This window comes from Oncorhynchus tshawytscha, linkage group LG08 (assembly GCF_018296145.1).
Source record: "Oncorhynchus tshawytscha isolate Ot180627B linkage group LG08, Otsh_v2.0, whole genome shotgun sequence".
NCBI classification, from domain to species: Eukaryota; Metazoa; Chordata; class Actinopteri; order Salmoniformes; family Salmonidae; genus Oncorhynchus; species Oncorhynchus tshawytscha.
In genome coordinates, this window is record NC_056436.1 from 22,604,247 (window position 1) to 22,627,893 (window position 23,647).

A 23,647-nucleotide genomic window follows, 5' to 3' on the forward strand; every position below is an offset into this window, starting at 1 on the left:
TGCTTTATCTTGGCCAGGTCACAGTTGTAAATAAGAACATGTTCTCAACTGGACTACCTGGTTAAATGAAGGTGAAATAAATTAAATAAAAATATTCAAAATCAAATCAAATTTTATTAGTCACATGCGCTGAATACAACAGTAAATTATTACTTACGAGCCCCTAACCAACAGTACAGTTTCAAAAAATACAGATAAGAATAAGAGATAAAAGTATCAAGCAATTAAAAAGCAGCAGTAAAAAATTATATATACAGGGGGGTGCCGGTATAGAGTCAATGTGCGGGGGCACCGGTTAGTTGAGGTAGTATGTACATGTCGGTAGAGTTAAAGTGACTATGCATAGATGACGACAGAGAGTGGCATTGGTGTGGAGATGGGAGGGTGGAGAAGGGAGGCGGGGGGGCAATGCAAATAGTCAGGGTAGCATTTGACTAGATGTTCAGGAGTCTTATGGCTTGGGGGTAGAAGCTGTTTAGAAGCCTCTTGGAACTAGACTTGGCGCTACGGTACCGCTTGCCGTGTGGTAGCAGAGAGAACAGTCTATGACCAGGGTGGCTGCAGTCTTTGACAATTTTTAGGGCCTTCCCCTGACACCGCCTGGTGTAGAGGTCCTGGATGGCAGGAAGCTTGGCCCCAAGTGATGTACTGGGCCGTTCGCACTACCCTCTGCAGTGCCTTACGGTCGGAGGCCGAGCCGTTGCCATACCAGGCAGTGATGCAACCAGCCAGGATGCTCTCGATGGTGTAGCTGTAGAAACTTGAGGATCTGAGGACCTTTTCGGTCTCCTGAGGGGGTATAGGTTTTGTTGTGCCCGCTTCACGACTGTCATGGTGCGCTAGGACCATGTTAGTTTGTTGGTGATGTGGACACCAAGTAACTTGAAGCTCTCAACCTGCTCCACAGCAGCTCCGTCAATGAGATTGGTGGCGTGCCCGGTCCCTGTAGTCCACAATCATCTCCTTTGTCTTGATCACGTTGAGGGAGAGGTTGTTGTCCTGGCACCACACGACCAGGTCTCTGACCTCCTACCTCTAGGCTGTCTCGTTGCTGTCGGTAATCAGGCCTACCACTGGTGTATCATTGACAAATTTTATGATGGTGTTGGAGTCTTGCCTGGCCGTGCAGTCATGAGTGAACAGGGAGTACAGTAGGGGGCTGAGCACGCACCCCTGAGGGGCCCCTGTATTGAGGATCAGTGTGGCGGATGTGTTGTTGCCTACTCTTACCACCTGGGGGTGGCCTGTCAGGAAGTCCAGGATCCAGTTGCAGAGGAAGGTGTTTAGTCCCAGTGTCTTCGGCTTATTGATGAGCTTTAAGGGCACTATGGTGTTGAACTGTAGTCAATGAATAGCATTCTCACATAGGTGTTCCTTTTGTCCAGGTGGGAAAGGGCAGTGTGGAGTGCAAGAGAGACTGCATCCTCTGTGGATCTGTTGGGGCAATATGCAATTTGGAGTGGGTCTAGGGTTTCTGATGGTGTTGATGTGAGCCAACACCAGCCTTTCAAAGCACTTCATGGCTACAGACTTGAGTGCTACAGGTCGGTAGTCAGTTAGGCAGGTTACCTTAGTGTTCTTGGGCACAGGCACTATGGTGGTCTGCTTGAAACATGTTGGTATTACAGACTCGGACAGGGAGAGGTTAAAAATGTCAGTGAAGACACTTGCCAGTTGGTAAGCGCATGCTCGCAGTACACGTCCTGGTAATCCGTCTGGCCCTGCGGCCTTGTGAATGTTGACCTGTTTAAAGGTCTTACTCACATCGGCTGCGGAGAGCGTGATCATACAGTCTTCCGGAACAGCTGGTGCTCTCATGCATGTTTCAGTGTTACTTGCCTCCAAGCGAGCATAGAAGTAGTTTAGCTCGTCCGGGAGGATATTCCTTTGGGACGTTGAGTGTAATGTTTACGGTTAATTTTATATTGTTTATTTCACTTTTGTTTATTATCCATTTTACTTGCTTTGGCAATGTAAACATACTTTTCCAATGCCAATAAAGCCCTTTGAATATAATTGAGAACAGAGCGCGAGAACAGAGAGAGCGCGAGAGAGAGCGCGCGAGAGAGAAAACAGAGTCGAGAAGTCCCATTGGTGGCAATATCAGGAGCCAGCTGACTCATCAGTACACTCTGTGCCGCATCATTGCGCTTATAGGCAGATCCTCCCCCCCATCTCTCTCAATCTCTCCCTCACTTTCTCTTTTTCAGTCTATTTTGTCACCCTCCATTTCTTACAGTTTGACTGGCGATCTTTTTTTTCCTTCTCTCCATCTCCTTCCCTTGTTCCCATTGTCTCTCTAGTAAAATGGTGGTTTGGACCTCCCGCTTTAACAAGCCCCTGGGGTGGGTGACATCACTAGAATCATGCTCTATATAGCACGGTGGCCCAGGCTCAGAATAGACAGTTATAATCGAAGTGTCTTAGCAGGCAGGAGCCACTTATCTACGATACTTAAGAGTCACCTATTAATTATTGTCAAAGGAAATGGTCATCAATCTAATTGTTTAACATGAATAAAGAGACGCAAGTTTCACAGCTTCACAGTTTCAGGACGAGAGCATAGGAATATGACTAGAAGCTCAGTGCAACAATATCCAATAAGTTCTGTCCTTTATTCCCTTTTTCCTCTATCTTTTTAGTTTGACTTCCTCCATCCCTCATCCCACATTCCTGAGCAGTCTGCCCATCTCCTCTCTCCGATGATGTCAGCATGCACCACACAATCACGCAGCCCGCTCCTATTTACAGATACCTTCCCTGCGCAGAGGAGGAAAGCCAAACAGCCACTTCCTGTGTGACAGTGTATGTGTGTGTGACTGTGTGTGTAAGGCGGAGGTTGATGGGGATCTCATCCCACGACCCCCTCTGTGTGGAATGTGTCACAGGCTGAGTTGGTGCGTAGTATATTGCGAACATGCTTGCTGTCCATTGTGACAGATGAGTGTGTGTGGTGTGTATGAGGCCCTCAGAGTGAGTGTGAGGTGTTTTAGGTTTGTGTGACTCCCTGAGTGGGAGGTTTGTAAAGTTTTATACGATTCTTAGGCTACATGTCATTAGGCTGGGCGACATATTTCCCACATTATTAACGGTATTTGATGTTCTTGAATAATAAAAGTTCGACATTTGCTTTACGAGCAGTGCATGACTCTAGGGTGGCAACACATGAAATACCAGTCAAAAGTTTGGACACCAACTAATTTAAGGGTTTTTCATTATTTTTACTATTTTCTACATTTGAGTGTAATAGTGAAGACAACAAAACTATAAAATAACACATATGGAATTATGTAGTAACCAAAGAAAGTGATAAACAAATCAAAATATATTGAGATTCTTCAAAATAGCCACCCTTTACCTTGAAGACAGCTTTGCACACTCTTGGCAGTCTCTCAACCAGCTTCATGAGGTAGTCACCTGGAATGCACTTCAAATAACAGGTGTGCCTGATTAAAATGTAAATTTGTGGAATTTCTTTCCTTCTTAATGCACTTGAGCCAATCAGTTGTGTTGTGACAAGGTAGCGGTGGTATACAGAAGTGCAATCGCAAAAAACATCAAGCGCTGTGATGAAACTGTCTCTCATGAGTACCGCCACAGGAAAGGAAGACTCTTCAAAACCGCCACCCTTTGCCTTGATGACAGCTTAGCACACTCTTGGCATTATCTCAACCAGCTTCACCTGGAATGCTTGTCCAACAGCCTTGAAGGAGTTCCCACATATGCTGAGCACTTGTTTTCCGTGATCCAACTCATCCCAAACCATCTCAATTGGGTTGAGGTCGGGTGATTGGGGAGGTCAGGTCATCTGATGGAGCACTCCATCACTCTCCATATTGGCCAAATAGCCCTTACACAGCCTGGAGGTGTGTTGGGTCATTGTCCTGTTGAAAAACAAATGATAGTCCCACTAAGCGCATAACAGATTGGATGGCGTATCACTGCAGAATGCTGTGGTAGCCATGCTGGTTGAATGTACCTTGAATTCTAAATAAATCACAGACAGTGTCATCAGCAAATAACCCCCACACCACCTCCTCCATGCCTCAAGGTGGGAACCACACGTGGAGATCATCCGTTCACCTACTCTGCGTTCCACAACGACAGGGCGATTGGAACCAAAAATCTCAAATTTGGACTCATCAGACCAAAAGGACAGATTTCCACCGGTCTAATGTCCATTGCTCGTGTTTCTTGGCTCAAGCAAGTATCTTCTTATTGGTGACCTTTAGTAGTGGTTTCATTGCAGTAATTCGACCACGAAGGCCTGATTCACACAGTCTCCTCAGAACAGTTGATGTTGAGACGTGTCTGTTACTTGAACTCTGTTAAGCATTTATTTGGGCTGCAATATCTGAGGCTGGGAACTCTAATGAACTTATCCTCTGCAGCTGGTTTTCTTTCCTGTTTCGCACAAAACCATTCAAAACGAAATCCGAAGGGTTCTTTACTTTTCCCGAAATAGTCACATTACGTCACAAACCCTGCTGCTGTGGTAATTCTTCAAAGAGAGGATGCCGTATTGAGATAAATTATGTAGATAAATTATGATAAATTATGTAGCCTAAGCTACTGATAACAGGCCTTTTACAATACTAAATTGCCTTTTACAATACTAAATTATGAGAGGAGCATTTGATTATTATTAAAATAGATTGAGTCCAGACAGGCTACTTTAAGAAACTTTCTGAATGGACATATACAGTGCATTCGGAAAGTATTCAGACACTTTCCCTTCTTAAGCAAAAAAAAACAAAACAGAATACCCTTATTTACATAAGTATTCAAACCCTTTGATATGAGACTCAAAAACTAACCTCAGATGCATCCTGCTTCCATTGATCATCCTTGAGATGTTTCTACAACGTGGAGTCCACCTGTGGTAAATTCAATTGAATGGATACGATTTGGAAAGGCACACACCTGTCTATATAAGGTCCCATAGTTGACAGTGCATGTCAGAGTAAAAACCATGCAATGAGGTTGAAGGAATTTCCCGTAGAGCGCCGAGATAGGACTGTGACGAGACACAGATCTGGGGAAATGTAGCAAAAAATGTCTGCAGCATTGAGGGTCCCCAAAAACACAGTGGCCTCCTGCCCGGCCAAACTGAGCAATCGAGGGAGAAGGGCCTTAGTGAGGGAGGTGACCAAGAACCCGATGGTCACTCTGACAGAGCTCCAGAGTTCCACTGTGGAGATGGGAAAACCTTACAGAAGGATAACTATCTCTGTAGCACTCCACCAATCAGCCCTTTATGGTATAGTGGCCAGACAGAAGTCACTTCTCAGTAAAAGGCACGACAGCCTGCTTGGAGTTTGCCAAAAGGCACCTGAAGACTCTCAGACCATAAGAAACAAGATTCTCTGGTCTGGTGAAACCAAGATTGAACTTTTTGGCCTGAATGCCAAGCGTCACATCTGGAGGAAACCTGGCACCATCCCTACGGTGAAGCATGGTGGTGGCTGCATCATGCTGTGGGGATGTTTTTCAGCAGCAGGGACTGGGAAACAAATCAGGATCGAGGGAAATATGAACAGAGCAAAGTACAGCGAGATGTTGGATGAAAACCTGCTCAGGACCTCAGACTGGGGCGAAGGATCACTTTCCAACAGGACAACATCCCTAAACACACAGCCAAGACAATGCAGGAGTGGCTTTGGGACAAGTCTCTGAATGTCCTTGAGTGGCCCAGCCAGAGCACAGACTTGAATCCGATATAACATCTCTGGAGAGACCTGAAAATAGCTGTGCAGTGACGCTACCCATCCAAACTGATTGAGTTTAAGAGGATCTGCAGAGAAGAATGGGAGAAACTCCCCAGATAGAGGTGTGCCAAGCTTGTAGCGTCACACCCAAGAAAACTTGAGGCTGTAATCGCTGCCAAAGGTGATTCAACAAAGTGCTGAGTAAAGGGTCTGAATACTGACATGAGACCGACCGGCTCTAATCAGTTTTCTGCAGCAACATTTTAAAGTGTGTTTTTCACATTACACAAAAGTAGAGCCTCAAAGCTACAAAATGTTATATTACACACTAGAGTTGAGGAACAATTTGAAAGTAATTCTGCTTTTAAAGTTGATAAACTTGTAAAAGTTGTAATTTCTCACTTTTGAGAAATTAGCCTTCTGAATGTTTTGGTACTACTGCTGGAGTCCTTTGTCTACACCTATTCAGCATCGTTGACACACTCTTAAGCTTCAGCCCCACCCATCTCTTTAAGGATTGATCCGAGTGTTCTGTATAAACAACAGCAGTCAAGCACCCAAGCTAACTTGCTAGCTACTTCCAGACAAATGAGTGAACAACTCACTGAACAACTCACTGAACATTACTCGCCCTAGCAGAGCGGGTTAGGCTGTTATGTTATCCAGAGCATTGGTGACTGCAACTGTGCTGTCAGATTGTCCGGCTGTAAATTCAGAGCGCTTCGCACTCAGAGCGTTCAGAGTGCACACTGGACGCTCTGGCCGATGAATAGGGTTGATCCGACCTCACAACGGCAGTCAAGCACACAAGTTAACATGCTGACATTGGCTAGCTACAAATGAGAGAACACCCCACTCCGACCATTTTACTCGCCTTAGCAGAGCTGGTTAGGCTGTTTTCATGGTATTCAGAGCGTTGGTGCCTGTAACTGTGCTGCTAGCAACAAGTTAATTCCGCTTTTATGCCGACGACACCGGCCATATTCAACAGGTGTTGAGCGTTCATAAATTCATCATCACTTATTCTGCGCTCTGGCACACTCAGATGAGAGTGCTCTGAAATCTGAGTAGATGACCAGACTGGATTTACAAAATGCACCCAAAATGGTTACTTGCATAGCTGAGTCTTTTGTTAAAGACATGTAACGGTAACTAACGCACTTTTGTACATTGCGCTATTCCATACAATTTATCTTATTTTAGCACCCAAAAAAACAATACTTCCAGGTCAACTGTAATATGAATAACATTGTAAAGCACAATTTCTCCCCTTTCCAGCAAAATCAATGACAAGACTTTCATGCTGCCAGTCTCTGCATGATTGAAGAAGGCAATGAGCTCTGTCGGGTATTTAAAAAAATGGTGGATGGGGAAGCGAAACCTATTGTGTGCTGGTGAAAGGGGGAGATATGTCGTGTGGGGAAACAGCTTTCTTCACCCGATCTGTCCAACTTATCACATCTAAAATGTAAATAAAACACTATAAAGAGTTTATATAATGTGTCATTACATACCTACTTGAAGGTTTGTGTCGAATTTGAATCCGTTTTTTAGGGCAGCGCTAAAGTTTTTAGAAGTAAACAGCAGCTGTCGCAGCTTTTGAGAGTCATGCAGAGATGATGCAAAAAATGAATGCATTCAGTTGTACAATTGACTAGGTAACCCCTTTACCCTGTGCCTTTTTTGTTTTTAATCTGCGACAGAAGGGCTACTCCTGGTGGAAAGAGACTGTACGGCACAAAATGAGATGTAAATGCGTGCTGTATGTTATGTAGTGACACCGCACGTCAGAGGGGTCAGTTTTGTCAACACTGAATCGAAACTTAGTTCACACCCCGGATTTTGATGCCAACACAGTCGCTACAGTCCCATTAGGTTTCATTGTAGCCTCGTTTGAATGCTGCGGTTGCGCAAATTTGTATGGTATGCAGCATCGTCAGCTAGCTAGGTAAACAATGAACCATAATCCTAACTCATGACGTTACTACCCTGCATGAATCTGCAGGTAGCTAACCAACCAGGTTCAATGTTAGCTAGCTAACAGAATATAGCTAGCTAGCCAAGCAAATTGCTCTTAGATACAAATAATAAGATCATACACGTAACGTTAGCTAACCAGCCAGCCACCCAGCTTATGCTAGCTAGCTAACAGTATACTTTAACTTGAAATGAAACCACTGTCAAAATTAGAAACGTGCAATATCTGAAAAATGTAGCTGGCTAGACTATCTTACCCGTATACATCATTCATGGATGGACGCGTCTCCTGTCGGGATGCCATGGCTGCCCTTAGTTTGAAGATGTAATCCGGAAACAGGTGTTTTCTCCATCTCCTTAGCTATCACTCAAATTCCACGGATTTAAATAAATAAATAGTCCTCCAGAAAGTGGAGAGCAACACTTATGCAGCTTTACTACACAATATATATATTTTTTAATCCACGTTAGACAGGATTACCTAGACATACTGAACAAATCAAATAGACAGAAGCATGCTATATGGCAGACCATTCCAAACTCATCTCTCGGGATGTCCAGCCCACTCATTATCTCACCGAATCACGGCTTGAGTGATGGTTGTAGTCTTTTCTGTGGCTAAACTAGCTAGACTCGTAATTTAACCATTTTATTCGTATTTACAGAAGGCATACGAGTTTGTTAATGGGGCACATTAAAGTTCACATGTTCGAGAAAGCATTTCTGCCAAAAAAAAACCATTTTGATTAAAAATAAGTTTACGTTCAAACGGCTCTCCTGTGAAGTAGTAATGGGTAAGAAATGTGATATTTCAGTTTTTATTTTTAATAAATTTGCAAAAATTTCTAAAAACCTGTTTGCTTTGTCATTATGGGGTATCATGTGTAGATTGGTACGGTTGTAATGTAACAAAATGGGTCTGAATACTTATAGCCTATAGTGCTCTTCACCTCTGCGCATCATCAATTGGAAAGAGATGTAGAACTTTTAATAGACAGACTAAGTTAGCAAAACAATGGCTTATAATTATTAGTAAAACGCTCCCATTATTAGGTAAAGTTAATCTACATTAAAATAATGTCAACAAAAACGTAAATAAATCCTAAAATGAATGCAGGCCTATTTTAACAGTTCTGACAGTTATTGTTTTTAAGCTTAATGAGGAGAATTGCACTCAGTGTGTGTGTGTGTGTGTGTGTGTGTGTGTGGAAAGCGAGGTGAACCCTTACCGATTTGTCTTTGAGCCGCTCCCCCTTGATGAGGAAGTCTGCCGTGGTGCTGCTGTCACTGTCCGGTGTCCGGCTGACTTTGTAGACGGTGACGCAGCTGAGGCCCCCAGCTCCCAGAGGCAGCCACCCACCACTGGAGTCATCCCGAGTCATGACCACTGCTCTCACACGCGCATAACTGTCACTGAACAGAGAGAGAGAAAGGGAAAGACATGATTAGGGTGGGACTGTAACAAGACCATGGCATAAACTACCTCTGCATATAGAGAGAACACATACTATGACAACACAACCATGTCGCCTCACGGGTACAGGGCTGCCATTGCACAGACAAAAAATGGTTAGGCATAATGACCGCAACACGGCCACTGCTTGAACACATGCATGACTTGTCACGAAAGGATATGTTATGGCTGTCCTGAAAGGATCCAAATGTGTCAGATCAGCTTCTCAATAAATAACTTCAGCCAGATCCATCTCAACCGCAGTGGGGGAAGGAGGGAACTGGTGGGGGTTGACAGCTCACACCCTGTTGTAAATCAAGGTCAAGAACTTTCAGCCATTTCCCTCTGCAAATTCACACAAGAATGTGCCTTTGTTTCACAGACATATCCCGCCGAAACCCTAATATGTTCTAAAGCGAATACAGGAACATTATATCTAACATAAAACGTGGGGAATGGGCAGAGGTTACCTCGGTGTGGTTGTTACTTTGTGATGTCATAAAAAATGTTTTAAAAGGAAATACTGTAACTTGAAAGGTATACACATAATGTGTGAAGTGTCCATCTGATGCGTTGTGCATGAAAGTCATTTTGTTAAGAGAGGGACGTGATTTTAGAAACTATAAGAGGAAATTATTTCTATAACTTTGTACCGCCCGAGGTCAGAGAGCGTGTCAAGCCTCATTAACTGCCTCTTTTGAACGAACTGTATAAAACAATGGGTTAAGAATTAACATATCAGACCAGAGAGATGTTGAGTTGCAGCTCACGTCCAAAGTGGTTCGAACTCTGAAATTTCAACAAAAGGTAGAGACCTTTAGAGTTTAATTCGGGAGATGGTAACTCTTTAAAGAACCGCTCTCATGGTGCATCAATTCCTAATGAGTTAATTGTTACATGATTCATTTAAAATTGGATAACAATTAAACAGTTAGTTGATTAGATAAATAACAGTCATCAGATTAATGAAAGTAAATTCACAACACACACCATAACCAACCGTAATGTGACACTCACAAATGTCAGTGAGAGAGAGAGAGAGAGAGGATAACAGAAAGAGAATTGGGGGTGTAAGAGAAACAGTCATTAGAAATGACAGGTAATAAAATACAAATGGCAGGAGGGCCTGAGAACCCAACACATCCCAAAAAACAGAGAACAATTGTTTACAAACTCCATATCCCATTGGACCTCATGAGATGTCACTGACTGATGTAGGGCCCTATAAATTCAGTATTATTTTTGGCCCGATTCCGCTTTTCCCCCAAATTCCGTTTCCTCTGTTTTGTTTTTCCAGGTTTCTAGTTCAGGTTAACTCTCAAAATCACATGGTTTGGTCATCATGACCAAACCGACTCAGAGCATGCATCCAAGCTCGCATGTGGATTATGTCTAACCCCACTACACATGTTCATGAAACGCAGGTTAAAATACTAAAATCAACTGAACAAAATATAAAACGCAACATGTAAAGTGTTGGTCCCATGTTTCATGAACTGAAATACAAGAGCCCAGAAATGTTGCACAAGCACAAAAAGCTTACATCCTAGTCAGTGAGCATTTCTCCTTTGCCAAGATAATCCATCCACCTGACAGGTGTGGCATATCAAGAAGCTGATTAAACCGCATGATCATTACACAGGTTCACCTTGTGCTGGGAACAAAAGACCATTCTAAAATGTGCTGTTTTGTCACACAACGCCACAGATTTCTCAAGTTGAGGGAGCATTCAATTGGCATGCTGACTGCAGGAATGTCCAGCAGAGCGGTTACCAGATAATTTAATGTTAATTTCGACCATAAGCAGCCTCCAAAATCATTTTAGAGAATTTTTAAGTACACTACTGTTCAAAGGATTTAGAACACCTAATCATTCAAGGGTTTTTCTTAATTTTTTACTATTTTCTAAATTGTAGAATAATAGTGAAGACATCAAAACTATGAAGTGCAGAAGTGCAATTGCAAAAAAAGCATGCGCTGTGATAAAACTTGCTCTCATGAGTACCACCACAGAAAAGAAAGACTCTTCAAAGTAGCAACCCTTTGCCTTAATAACAGCCTTCAACACGCTTGGCATTCTCTCAACCAGCTTCACCTGAAATGCTTTTCCAACAGTTTTGAAGGAGTTCCCACATATGCTGACTTTCCTTCATTCACTCTGCGGTCCAACTCATCCCAAACCATCTCAATTTGGTTGAGGGATTGTGGAGGCATGGTAATCTGATGCAGCAGTCAATCACTCTCTTTCTTGGTCAAATAGCCCTTACACAGACTGGAGGTGTGTTGGGTCATTGTCCTGTTGAAAAACAAATGATAGTCCCACTAAGCGCAAACCAGATTGAATGGAGTTTCGATGCAGAATGCTGTGGTAGCCATGCTGGTTAAGTGTGCCTTGAATTCTAAATAAATCAGTGTCACCAGCAAAGCACCCCCACACCTCCATACTTTACGGTGGGATATACACATGGAGATCATCTGTTCAGCCACACCGCGTCTCACAAAGAGACAGCGGTTGGAACCAAAAATCTCAAATTTGGACTCCAGACCAAAAATGACAGATTTAAACAGGTCTAATGTCCATTGCTCATGTTTCTTGGCCCAAACAAGTCTCTTCTTCTTATTGGTGTCCTTTAGTAGTGGTTTCTTTGCAGCAATTTGACCATTAAGGCCTGATTCACGCAGTCTTCTCTGAACAGTTGATGTTGAGATGTGTCTGTTACTTGAACGTGAAGCATTTATTTGGGCTGCAATTTCAGAGGTGACGTTGACTAGAATGAACTTATCCTCTGCAGCAGAGGTAACTCTGGGTCTTTCTTTCCTGTGGCGGTCCTCATGAGAGCCAGTTTCATCATAGCACTTGGTTTTTGCGACAACACTTGAAGAAAAGTTATTGAAAATGTTCCAGATTGACTGACCTTCATGTCCTAAAGAAATGATGGACTGTTGTTTAACTTTGCTTATTTGAGCTGTTCTTGCCATAACATGAACTTGATCTTTTACCAAATAGGGCAATGTTCTGTATACCACCGCTAACTTGTCACAACACAACTGATTGGCTCAAACGCATTAAGAAGGAAAGAAATTCCACTAATTAACTTTTAACAAGGCACACATGTTAACTGAAATGCATTCCAGGTGACTACCTCATGAAGCTGGTTGAGAGAATGCCAAGAGTGTGCAAAGCTGTCATCAAGGCAAAGGGTGGCTATTTGAAGAATCTCAAATATAAAATATATTTAGATTCGTTTAACCTCTTCGATATAGGGGGCGCCATTTACATTTTTGGATGAAAAACGTTCCCGTTTTAAACAAGATATTTTGTCACGAAAAGATGCTCGACTATGCATATAATTGACAGCGTTAGAAAGAAAACACACTGACGTTTCCAAAACTGCAAAGATATTGTCTGTGAGTACCACAGAACTGATATTACAGGCGAAAGACAGATAAAAATCCAATCAGGAAGTGCCACATTTTTTGAAACCGCCTCATGCCAATGACTCCTTATATGGCTGTGAATGAGCTACGAATGAGCTTACGTTTTCCCCAAGGTGTCTACAGCATTGTGACGTCTTTTTAGACATTTCCCTTGAAGAATGGCTGTAAGGGACCATATATGGCATGTGGTCACATGGTGTCTCCCGCAGAAAACCTTGCGTAAAATACTGAGGTAGCCATTTTTCCAATCGCTTCTTATGAGAAACCAACTGCCTCGACGGATATATTATCGAATACATATGTTAAAAACACCTTGAGGATGGATCCTAAACAACGTTTGCCGTGTTTCTGTCGATATTATGGAGCAAATTTTGAAAAAAGTTTGGCGTTATAGTTTAAGTATTTTTCGGTTGATTTCTCAGCCAAGCAGGATGAACAAACGGGAGCTATTTCGCCTACAAAAGTATTATTTTTGGAAAAAAGGAATATTTGCTATCTAACTGGGAGTCTCCTGAGTGAAAGCATCTGAAGTTCTTCAAAGGTAAATGATTTAATTTGGTTGCTTTTCTTAAATCTTTGTCCCCAAAGATTAGAAAGCTGCCGCGGTCATCCCCCTCTACAAAGGGGGAGACACTCTAGACCCAAACTGTTATACACCTAAATCCAACCTGCCCTGCCATTCTAAAATCTTCAAAAGCCAAGTTAAACAGATCACTGACCATTTCGAATCCCACCATACCTTCTCCACTATGCAATCTGGTTTCCGAGCTGGTGATGTGCGCGCCTCAGCCATGCTCAAGGTCCTAAACGATATATCATAACCGCCATAGATAAAAGACCGTACTGTGCAGCCATCTTCATCGACATGGCCAAGGCTTTCGACTCTGTCAATCACCACATTCTCATCGGCAGACTCAATAGCCTTGGCTTCTCAAATGTCTGCCTTGCCTGGTTCACAAACTACTCTGATAGAGTTCAGTGTGTCAAATCGGAGGGCCTGGTGTTCAGACGTCTGGTAGTCTCTATGGGGGTGCCACAGGGTTAAATTCTTGGGCCGACTCCTTTCTCTGTATATATCAAAGACGGCGCTCTTGCTGCTGGTGATTCTCTGATCCACCTCTACGCAGATGACACCATTCTTTATACTTCTGGCCCTTCTTTGAACACTGTGGTAACAAACCTCCAAACGAGCTTCAATGCTATACAACTCTCCTTCCGTGGCCTCCAGAAGCAAGTAAAACTAAGTGCATGCTCTTCTACCGATTGCTGCCCGCACCCTCCCGCCCGACTACCATCACTACTCTGGACGGTCCATGGCTTCTGGTTGTGGTAAGTACAGTCACTGCAGGGACGAAGTCGTCGATGCACATATTGATGAAGCCAGTGACTGATGTGCTACACTCCTCAATGCTATCGGAAGAATTCCAGAACATATTCCAGTCTGTGCTAACAAAACAGTCCTGTAGCTTAGCATATGCGTCATCTGACCACTTCTTTATCACCAGTGCTTCCTGCTTTAGTTTTTGTGACCACGTGGCTACATGGCCAGGCTACAGACTCCTCAGTGCTGTGCCCTCACCTTTCCCCTACAGCATGTGAAGCAGGTAGCTGAGGATGTCACGGTTAGGTTACTACAGTGAATGTATCCAGCCCTCTTCCTTCTCCCTGCAGTCTGATGGCTGTCTGATTAGATAAGAACATTCCCCTGGGCCACCGGAAACGACAAAGGGCAGCACTTTACAGATCCTACCAGTAACATATTTAAGGCTGAGAGAGAGCAAGAGAGGAGAGAGAGCGAGCGATTGACCACAAAACATATTTTGCTGTGGCATGTTGCACCCTCACAGGGGTTAGTTTATTAACCTATTGATGACACGGCCAGTGCCACTGGATTTGGTTGACAATGGGTATTTACTCCCTTCTGTTTATTGTAATAAATTGTAGTAGTCAGTGAAACATGGATGAGAGATACAATGAAAAATGTGCTGTGAGTCATGCTGAGATCATGGTCTCTTTCGCAGGTGAGCCCTGCATGAACACATCAATAAACAACATTTACACTATACATATCTACAGTGCATTCGGAAAGTGTTCAGACCCCTTCCCCTTTTCCACATTTTGTAACGTTACAGCCTTATTCTAAAATATAGTGAATTCATTTTGTTCCTCAATCTACACAAAATACTCCATAATGACAAAGTGAAAACAGGGAGAAGGGCCCGATAGTTACTCTAAAAGAGCTCCAGAGTTCCTCTGTGGAAATTGGAGAACCTTCCAGAAGGACAACCCTCTCTTCAACACTCCACCAAATCAGGCCTTGATGATAGTGGCCAGCCGGAGCACCTCCTCAGTAAAAGGCACATGACAGCCCGCTTGGAGTTTCTACTTTGTCATTATTGGCTATTGTCTGTAGGTTGATGGAGAAAAAAACAATTGAATCCATTTTAGAATAAGGCTGTAACTTATCAAAATGTGGAAAAGTCAAGGTGGCTGAATACTTTCCGAATGCACTGTATACACACATCAATTCCACAAAACATGAAAAGCAGAACACAATCATATCAAACAAACACATTCAGTGAAAAGGCCCTCTAGGGCAATTCATGCAGATGTTAGAGGCACTCCACCAGCTGTAGCCCTTTACAATCATAGCTGTATAAGTGTTGAAAAGATGCTGAGAAATGCTATAAATTACAAGGACTATGTATTTTGAAAGATGAGATGTTGAGGATTAAAATAAATTATCTGGTTGCAATCTATGATATCACACAAGCAAGCCAAACACCCAGGAGTCTAAATGTACACCTCCAATTTCCATAACATAAAATGCATGTATGCGAATGTACAGTCTCAACATTTATGATCACTACATTTGATGTACAGTTACAAGATTTGGCATTATACCCTGGGTTGTCCTGAACAGAATAAACGTTTTTGGATTGCGTAAACAGTAATAAAGGTGGTGATGCAGGGCTGTGTTCCAAAGAAAAACAATTACAAGTGTGCTTGCTCTACTTCCTGAACAGCACAAACAGGGGGAGGGGGGAAGCACTTATGAACTACACACTTTGGACTCAACCCTTGTCATTTTTGTTGTCTGATGTTGCACCTACCCATAATATTCCTTATCATGTTACTGAATGTATTTTCAGATTTAGTCATCTACAAAGGTGGCGTAAAGTACAGTAAATGTAAAATGCACATACAATCAACAGCGTAATGCTTGGATTCAGTCTCGTGTCAGGTGAACCGTTGTGTCCTCACCTTTAGTCTAATCATTTTCCCATAACCTCCAAACTGTTCCCTTTTAATTGCTACTATGGTTATGAAAGACAAGACCTGTTCCTATAGGAGAAGCATATTTTGATTCTTCAATATGCCTTTAAAAAGATAGCTTTTCATCATTCCTGATAAGAGGGGAAAACGATAAATGTCATCTTCAACTGTAAATTGTCATGGTCAAGGCATATTGATGTAATTGTTGATGGGGAGAGGTCTGTCTGTGATGAAAAAGATGTTCAGCATTTTTAACACTACAGTCGACCAAACAAGTCCTGCAGGCTCTCATTTTTATGACTCTTGACCGGTGATAGTCAAGTACTGCAAATAGGGACCTAGAAAAGCTGCGGCTGGACGAGAACAGAGCAGCACTTTATCCCTTGAATGACACTTAATTATTTTGTCTTGCCCATTGACGCTCTGAATGGCACGCACACACGATCCATTTCTCAATTGTCTCAAGGGTTCTACATGAATTGAATTCAACAGGTGACATCAATAAGGGAAAATCAAAAACTTTCACCTGGATTTCACTGGTCAGTCTGTCAAGGAAAGGACTCAAGTAAGACTAGCTTTTCTGTTGGTGTCGACTAATGGGGATCCTAAATAAAATAAAAATCAAAGCATACACCACAGTTTGCATACAGGTGAAAGTATTTACAAATATTTTTTACAGAACCAATATTGTTCATGTAAATAGTGAAAAGAACCAGACCAAGAATCGATCCCTGTGGGACACCCTTTGTTATGTCCAGAAAACCTGATTTAACGCCATCAATAAATACACACTGTGCTCGGTCCGTTAAATAATTTGATGACTCAACGTTTACAAAAGAGATATTTCAAGCAACGTCCAATAGGATAATGGTTTCCGTCACAAGGCAGTTCCTGTCACAGCGTTTTCCATTTTCTCCATTCATACCAGTGTAAAGTCTCTTCCCTGCAATAACAACTCAAACAGGTGCCCTTTGCTCTGCATCCACACCCTTGCAAAACCTTGATGCCAAGGTTATTAGTTATCGATTCATCCATTTGAGCCATCGAGCATTAAACTTAGGTAGGCCTACATACAAATACTAGCTACCCCTGGTAATAGTTGACCAACGTTCCTTCCACGATCAATGACCAAGGTTAATTACTCCAAAATAAATTAACCAACAAAACAGGAAAGTTGGTTTAAGCAGCGTTGAAACCACACAGTCTATTCTGGCCCCGTGGGAGTGGAGGAAGGAGGGATGAGGCCTACTGCATTACACCCCTTGTGCACACAATGTGGTAACAAGCTCCCGGTCTTGCTAATCAAAAGTAGCCTTCCTTCCTAGGAAGGTGGATTCATACAAACAACAGGACTTGAAACACAAACAGTAGAGATGTGAACTAATGCATTCTTTACATCAGTAAAATATGTGTAGTAAGATCTGACTTTCTTCAACATCCGTTTTTCACTATCCTTACATTATCCTTGGATGTGGTGTGGCCAAAGCCACATTTCTGTTTCGTGTGTATAGCTTCAGCAAACACTAACTACCATAGTAGTGTAAAGACAAAGAAAAAAAGAATTGCTATCGAACTATACAGGAGCTCATCTAAACCGTATTGCCAATAATGTTGCACACTTGATTATTAATGCAACGATTCAAATGTGCCTTTAATTTTCAATTTGCTAACAACACAAATGCTGTGTACTGTTATTAAAGGGATACTTCAGGATGTTGGCTATGAAGTTGTTTATCTAATTCCCCAGTCAGATGAACTCGTGGACAGAATTTGTATGTTTCTGCATGCAGTTTGAACAAAGTTGCTAACTAGAGTTGGCGCAACTGCTAACTAGCGTCAGCGCAATGACTGAAAGTCTATGGTAACTGCGGAAATATGGTAATATACAGTGTAGATGTGTCTCGTTACCTACGGAGGTGGCTTATGAAAGATATTTTAATCTAGATCAGTCTCTTTACACTTCAAAAATGTGTGTCCTGGAACTAGTATGTTTCGTCAAACTAGTGAAGTGTAAAAAGGCCATAATAATGGTCTGTGATGACCTGACATCAGGTCGAGTTGCATTTGGCAGCTCTTTACAGGGTTCTACACGAACTATTTCCATGATTTGGTGGCACCGATGTTGTTATAAAATAATTCATAATGACCGGGCCTGTGTCCCATAATATGCATGCATTCCATATAGAACCAGGGTAATAATGACTAGCCATCTTTTAAATTTGGCATGCCCTTATGTTCTTACACTGATTGTGGTAGATTTACTGTAACAGAAAAGAAAATGTAAATTTTGCACTTTATTTTAAGCATTTATTGCAGATTTCAGTGCTATATGTTATGAGAAATAGGCAGAATTAGTCAAAACAATACTTGATACCTAAAACAGAACAAAAAATGTCAGGTTTTCTTTCTCAGAATCACACTTTAACAGAAAAACAACTAAATTGGATGTTCTAAGTCCACAACAATACTTAACCTCTCTAGGGTAGAGGGCAGCATTTGGAATTTTGGATGAAAAGCATGTCCAAATTTAACAGCCTGCTACTTGGGCCCAGATATGATATGCATATAACTGGTAGATTTGGATAGAACACTCTAAAGTTTCCAAAACTGTTAAAATAGTGTCTGAGTATAACAGAACTGATTCAGCAGTCGAAAACCTGAGAAAAATCCATTCAGAAAGTAGTTTTTTGTTGTTGGTTTTGTCGTTTTCTATTCAATGCCATTACAGTATCCATTGACATAGGACTCCATTTGCAGTTCCTATGCCTTCCACTAGACGTCAACAGTCTTTAGAAATCGTTTCAGGCTTGTATTCTTATAAAATGGGGGAGTAAGACCAGTCTGAACGAGTGGACCCAAACGTGGTGCAGAGGTTTTTCAGGCGCATGTGCATTTCTTGTTTACCTTTTATATTGATGACGTTATTGACCGGTTGAAATATTACAGATCATTTAGGCTACAAAACAACCTGAAGATTGAATATAAACATCGTTTGACATTTTTCTATGAACTTTACGGATACTATTAGGATTTTTTTTGAGCCTGTGGATTACAGAGGGAAACGCGCTAACAAAACTGAGGTTTTTGGAAATAAAGAGACTTCATCGAACAAAAGGAACATTTATTGAGTAAATGAATGTCTTCTGATTAACACCACATGAAGATCATCAAAGGGATTCATTTTCTCTCTATTTCTGAGTTTTGTAACGCAAGAGAGGAGAGGCTATGTCAACTGTGCTAGGTATGTTCTGGGCTAGGTATGCTTTCGCCGAAAAGCATTTTATAAATATGACACTGTGGTTGGTTAATCTTTAAACCAATGTAAAATATGTTTTGTTTTCTGAATTTTTATAATTAGAATTTGGTGCTCTGCAACCTCACTGCATGTTGGCCAGATGGGACGCTAGTGTCCCACATACCCTAGAGAGGTTAAACCATCTTAGGGGACAATTTTTCAGGTCTGGGAAAAATCTGAGAAATGTCGATTTTTTTGGTAGCTAAACTTTAATTCTCATCAGCCAGACAGTTGTTTGGCTAGCAGTGTTTCTGTAGCGTACTCGTGACGGAGTTTCCAAAATAAATGGACACTAAATTGATGCAAATAATCATGATTCTGCCAGGTAGGCATAGGCTACTTTGTAGTTACCTTGAAATTGCCTTTCCATCTACCTGAAAATTCACTGAACAAAAATATAAAACGCAACATGTAAAGTGTTGTTCCATGAGCTGAAATAAAAGATCCCAGAAATGTTCCATATGCACAAAAATCTTATTTCTCTCAAATTTTGAGCACAAACTTGTTTACATCCCTTTTAGTAAGCACCCTTTGTGAAGATAATCCATCCACCGGACAGGTGTGGCATATCAAGAAGCATAATCATTACACAGGAGGTGGGAACAATAAAAGGCCACTCTAAAAAGTGCAGTTTTGTAAAAAAACAAACAATGCTACACAACTCAAATTGAGGGAACGTTTTTATACCATTAAAAAATATATATAACCTTATTTGACTTGGCAGGTCAGTTTAAGAACAAATTCTTATTTACAATGACGGCCTACACCAGCTAAACCTGGACGGCACTGGGCCAATTATGCGACGCCCTATGCTGACTGCAGAAATGTCCACCAGAGTTGTTGTCAGAGAATTCAATGTCCACTTCTCTACCAAAAGCAAACTCCAAAGTTGTTTTCGAGAATTTGGCAGGGAAAACTAATTTCCCTTTTGTGGGGAAAAACTCATTCTGATTGTCTGGGCTTGGCTCCCTATGCCTTCCCTCAAATGGCTGCGCCCCTGTCCAGTCATGTGAAATCCATAAAATTAGGGCCTAATGAATATACTTCAATTGACTGATTTCCTTATATATTAAATATTTTTAATTGTTGCATGTTGCGTTTATATTTTTGTTCAGAAGTCGGGCTATCATTAGCATCGCTAACGGCTACACAAAGTGGTAGACATATAGGCCCTACACGCATCGCACACAGAAGGGCTCAACATTCATGTACATTTTCTAGTGGCACACTGGGACAGTGCCATCAAAGTTACTGGCCCGAATGATTTTTTTTTTTTCCAAGGACCTATAATTCATATTTAATTGTTGTAATAGCATATAGAAAGAAAAACAAACCCTAAAATGTATGCAAAAAAGAATGCATTACCACTAATGCATTTTTTAAATAGGCCTACACAATGGCATTGTGAGACTTGAGCCCCTTCCCGGTTCCTCCTGGTGTCCTGAGCCCCTTCCCGGTTCCTCCTGGTGTCCTGAGCCCCTTCCCGGTTCCTCCTGGTGTCCTGAGCCCCTTCCCGGTTCCTCCTGGTGTCCTGAGCCCCTCCTGGTTCCTCCTGGTGTCCTGAGCCCCTTCCTGGTTCCTCCTGGTGTCCTGAGCCCCTTCCTGGTTCCTCCTGGTGTCCTGAGCCCCTTCCTGGTTCCTCCTGTCCTGAGCCCCTTCCTGGTTCCTCCTGTCCTGAGCCCCTTCCTAGCTCCTCATTTTCTGAGACAGCCGCACTATGGGACCATGATGACACACACACACACACAGTTGAAGTCGGAAGTTTACATACACCTAGGTTGGAGTCATTAAAACTCATTTTTCAACCACTTCACATGTCTTGTTAACAAACTATAGTTTTGACAAGTCGATTAGGGCATCTACATTGTGCATGACACGTCATTTTTCCAACAATTGCTTACAGATATTATATCACTATCAACTATCTATCACAATTCCAGTGGGTCAGACGTTTACATACACTAGGTTGACTGTGCCTTTAAACAGCTTGGAAAATTCCAGAAAATGATGTCATGGCTTTAGAAGCTTCTGATTGAATCAAATGATGTCAATTAGCCTATTGGTGGTGTACCTGTGGATGTATTTCAAGGCCTACTTTCAAACTCAGTGCCGCTTTGCTTGACATCATGGGGAAATCAAAAGAAATCAGCCAAGACCTCAGAAAAACAATTGTAGACCTCGACAAGTCTGGTTCATCCTTGGGAGTATGAGCGGTATGACGGCTGCGTGATCCCATGGTGTTTATACTTGCGTACTATTGTATGTACAGATGAACGTGGTACGTTCTAGCGTTTAGACATTTCTCCCAAGGATGAAGCACATTGCCTGTGAGCATAAGAGGTGAACCAGTTGCATACACAGCTCGAGCCAGACATTCATCAGCATTTCTCAAATCAAATCAAATTTTATTTGTCACATACACATGGTTAGCAGATGTTAGTGCGAGTGTAGCGAAATGCTTGTGCTTCTAGTTCCGACAATGCAGTAATAACCAACAAGTAATCTAGCTAACAATTCCAAAACTACTACCTTATAAGTGTAAGGGGATAAAGAATATGTACATAAAGATATATGAGTGAGTGATGGTACAGAGCGGCATAGGCAAGATACAGTAGATGGTATTGAGTGCAGTATATACATATGAGATGAGTATGTAAACAAAGTGGCATAGATAAAGTGGCTAGTGATACATGTATTACATAAGGATGCAGTAGATGATATAGAGTACAGTATATGCGTATACATATGAGATGAATAATGTAGGGTATGTAAACATTATATTAGGTAGCATTGTTTAAAGTGGCTAGTGATATATTTTACATCATTTCCCATCAATTCCCATTATTAAAGTGGCTGGAGTTGAGTCAGTGTATTGGCAGCAGCCACTCAATGTTGGTGGTGGCTGTTTAACAGTCTGATGGCCTTGAGATAGAAGCTGTTTTTCAGTCTCTCGGTCCCAGCTTTGATGCACCTGTACTGACCTCGCCTTCTGGATGATAGCGGGGTGAACAGGCAGTGGCTCGGGTGGTTGCTGTCCTTGATGATCTTTATGGCCTTCCTGTGACATCGGGTGGTGTAGGTGTCCTGGAGGGCAGGTAGTTTGCCCCCGGTGATGCGTTGTGCAGACCTCACTACCCTCTGGAGAGCCTTACGGTTGTGGGCGGAGCAGTTGCCGTACCAGGCGGTGATACAGCCCGACAGGATGCTCTCGATTGTGCATCTGTAGAAGTTTGTGAGTGCTTTTGGTGACAAGCCAAATTTCTTCAGCCTCCTGAGGTTGAAGAGGCGCTGCTGCGCCTTCTTCACGATGCGGTCTGTGTGAGTGGACCAATTCAGTTTGTCTGTGATGTGTACGCCGAGGACCTTAAAACTTACTACCCTCTCCACTACTGTTCCATCGATGTGGATAGGGGGGTGTTCCCTCTGCTGTTTCCTGAAGTCCACAATCATCTCCTTAGTTTTGTTGACGTTGAGTGTGAGGTTATTTTCCTGACACCACACTCCGAGGGCCCTCACCTCCTCCCTGTAGGCCGTCTTGTCGTTGTTGGTAATCAAGCCTACCACTGTTGTGTCGTCCGCAACTTGATGATTGAGTTGGAGGCGTGCGTGGCCACGCAGTCGTGGGTGAACAGGGAGTACAGGAGAGGGCTCAGAACCTCAGCGCGGGGAGCTTCTGGTTTTAGTTTCGGTCTGTAGGCAGGGATCAACAAAATGGAGTCGTGGTCAGCTTTTCCGAAAGGAGGGCAGGGCAGGGCCTTATATGCGTCGCGGAAGTTGGAATAACAATGATCCAAGGTTTTTCCAGCCCTGGTTGCGCAATCGATATGCTGATACAATTTAGGGAGTCTTGTTTTCAGATTAGCCTTGTTAAAATCCCCAGCTACAATGAATGCAGCCTCCGGATATATGGATTCCAGTTTGTAAAGAGTCAAATAAAGTTCGTTCAGAGCCATCGATGCGTCTGCTTGGGGGGGAATATATACAGCTGTGATTATAAATCGAAGAGAATTCCCTTGGTAGATAATGCGGTCTACATTTGATTGTGAGGAATTCTAAATCAGGTTAACAGAAGGACTTGAGTACCTGTATGTTGTCATGATCACACCACGTCACGTTAACCATAAAGCATACGCCCCCGCCCCTCTTCTTACCAGAAAGATGTTTGTTTCTGTCGGCGCGATGCGTGGATAAACCAGCTGGCTGCACAGTCTCCGATAGCGTCTCTCCAGTGAGCCATGTTTCCGTGAAGCAAAGAACGTTACAGTCTCTGATGTCCCTCTGGAATATCTCTGACTATGTTCCTGCATTGAGTCCATAAAACTTCTGATTCCAGGAGGACCATGAGCTGTTGCTATAGTCAGATTCATCATTTTCACCTTGATTAGAAGTATAGGGACTTTTGTCAGAGGTTGCTTGTTTTGAGCGCTCAGGGAACGTTATGCATTTGGCCAGATTCTGCATCTTTGCTGCATTCTTCACATATGATTTGCACAGTATTTG

General features: G+C 42.5%; 1 protein-coding gene across 3 annotated transcripts in view; it reads right to left on the bottom strand.

The window, feature by feature from the left end:
• LOC112256781 (sprouty-related, EVH1 domain-containing protein 1) overlaps nucleotides 1-23,647 on the bottom strand; it is a 104,338-nt gene that overhangs the window by 55,507 nt on the left and 25,184 nt on the right. For all 3 annotated transcript variants that reach the window (XM_042325340.1, XM_042325341.1, XM_042325342.1), the window contains one exon: nucleotides 8,915-9,098. In XM_042325340.1, coding sequence (XP_042181274.1) covers nucleotides 8,915-9,098 — 184 coding nt within the window. The remainder of the gene's footprint in view (nucleotides 1-8,914; nucleotides 9,099-23,647) is intronic.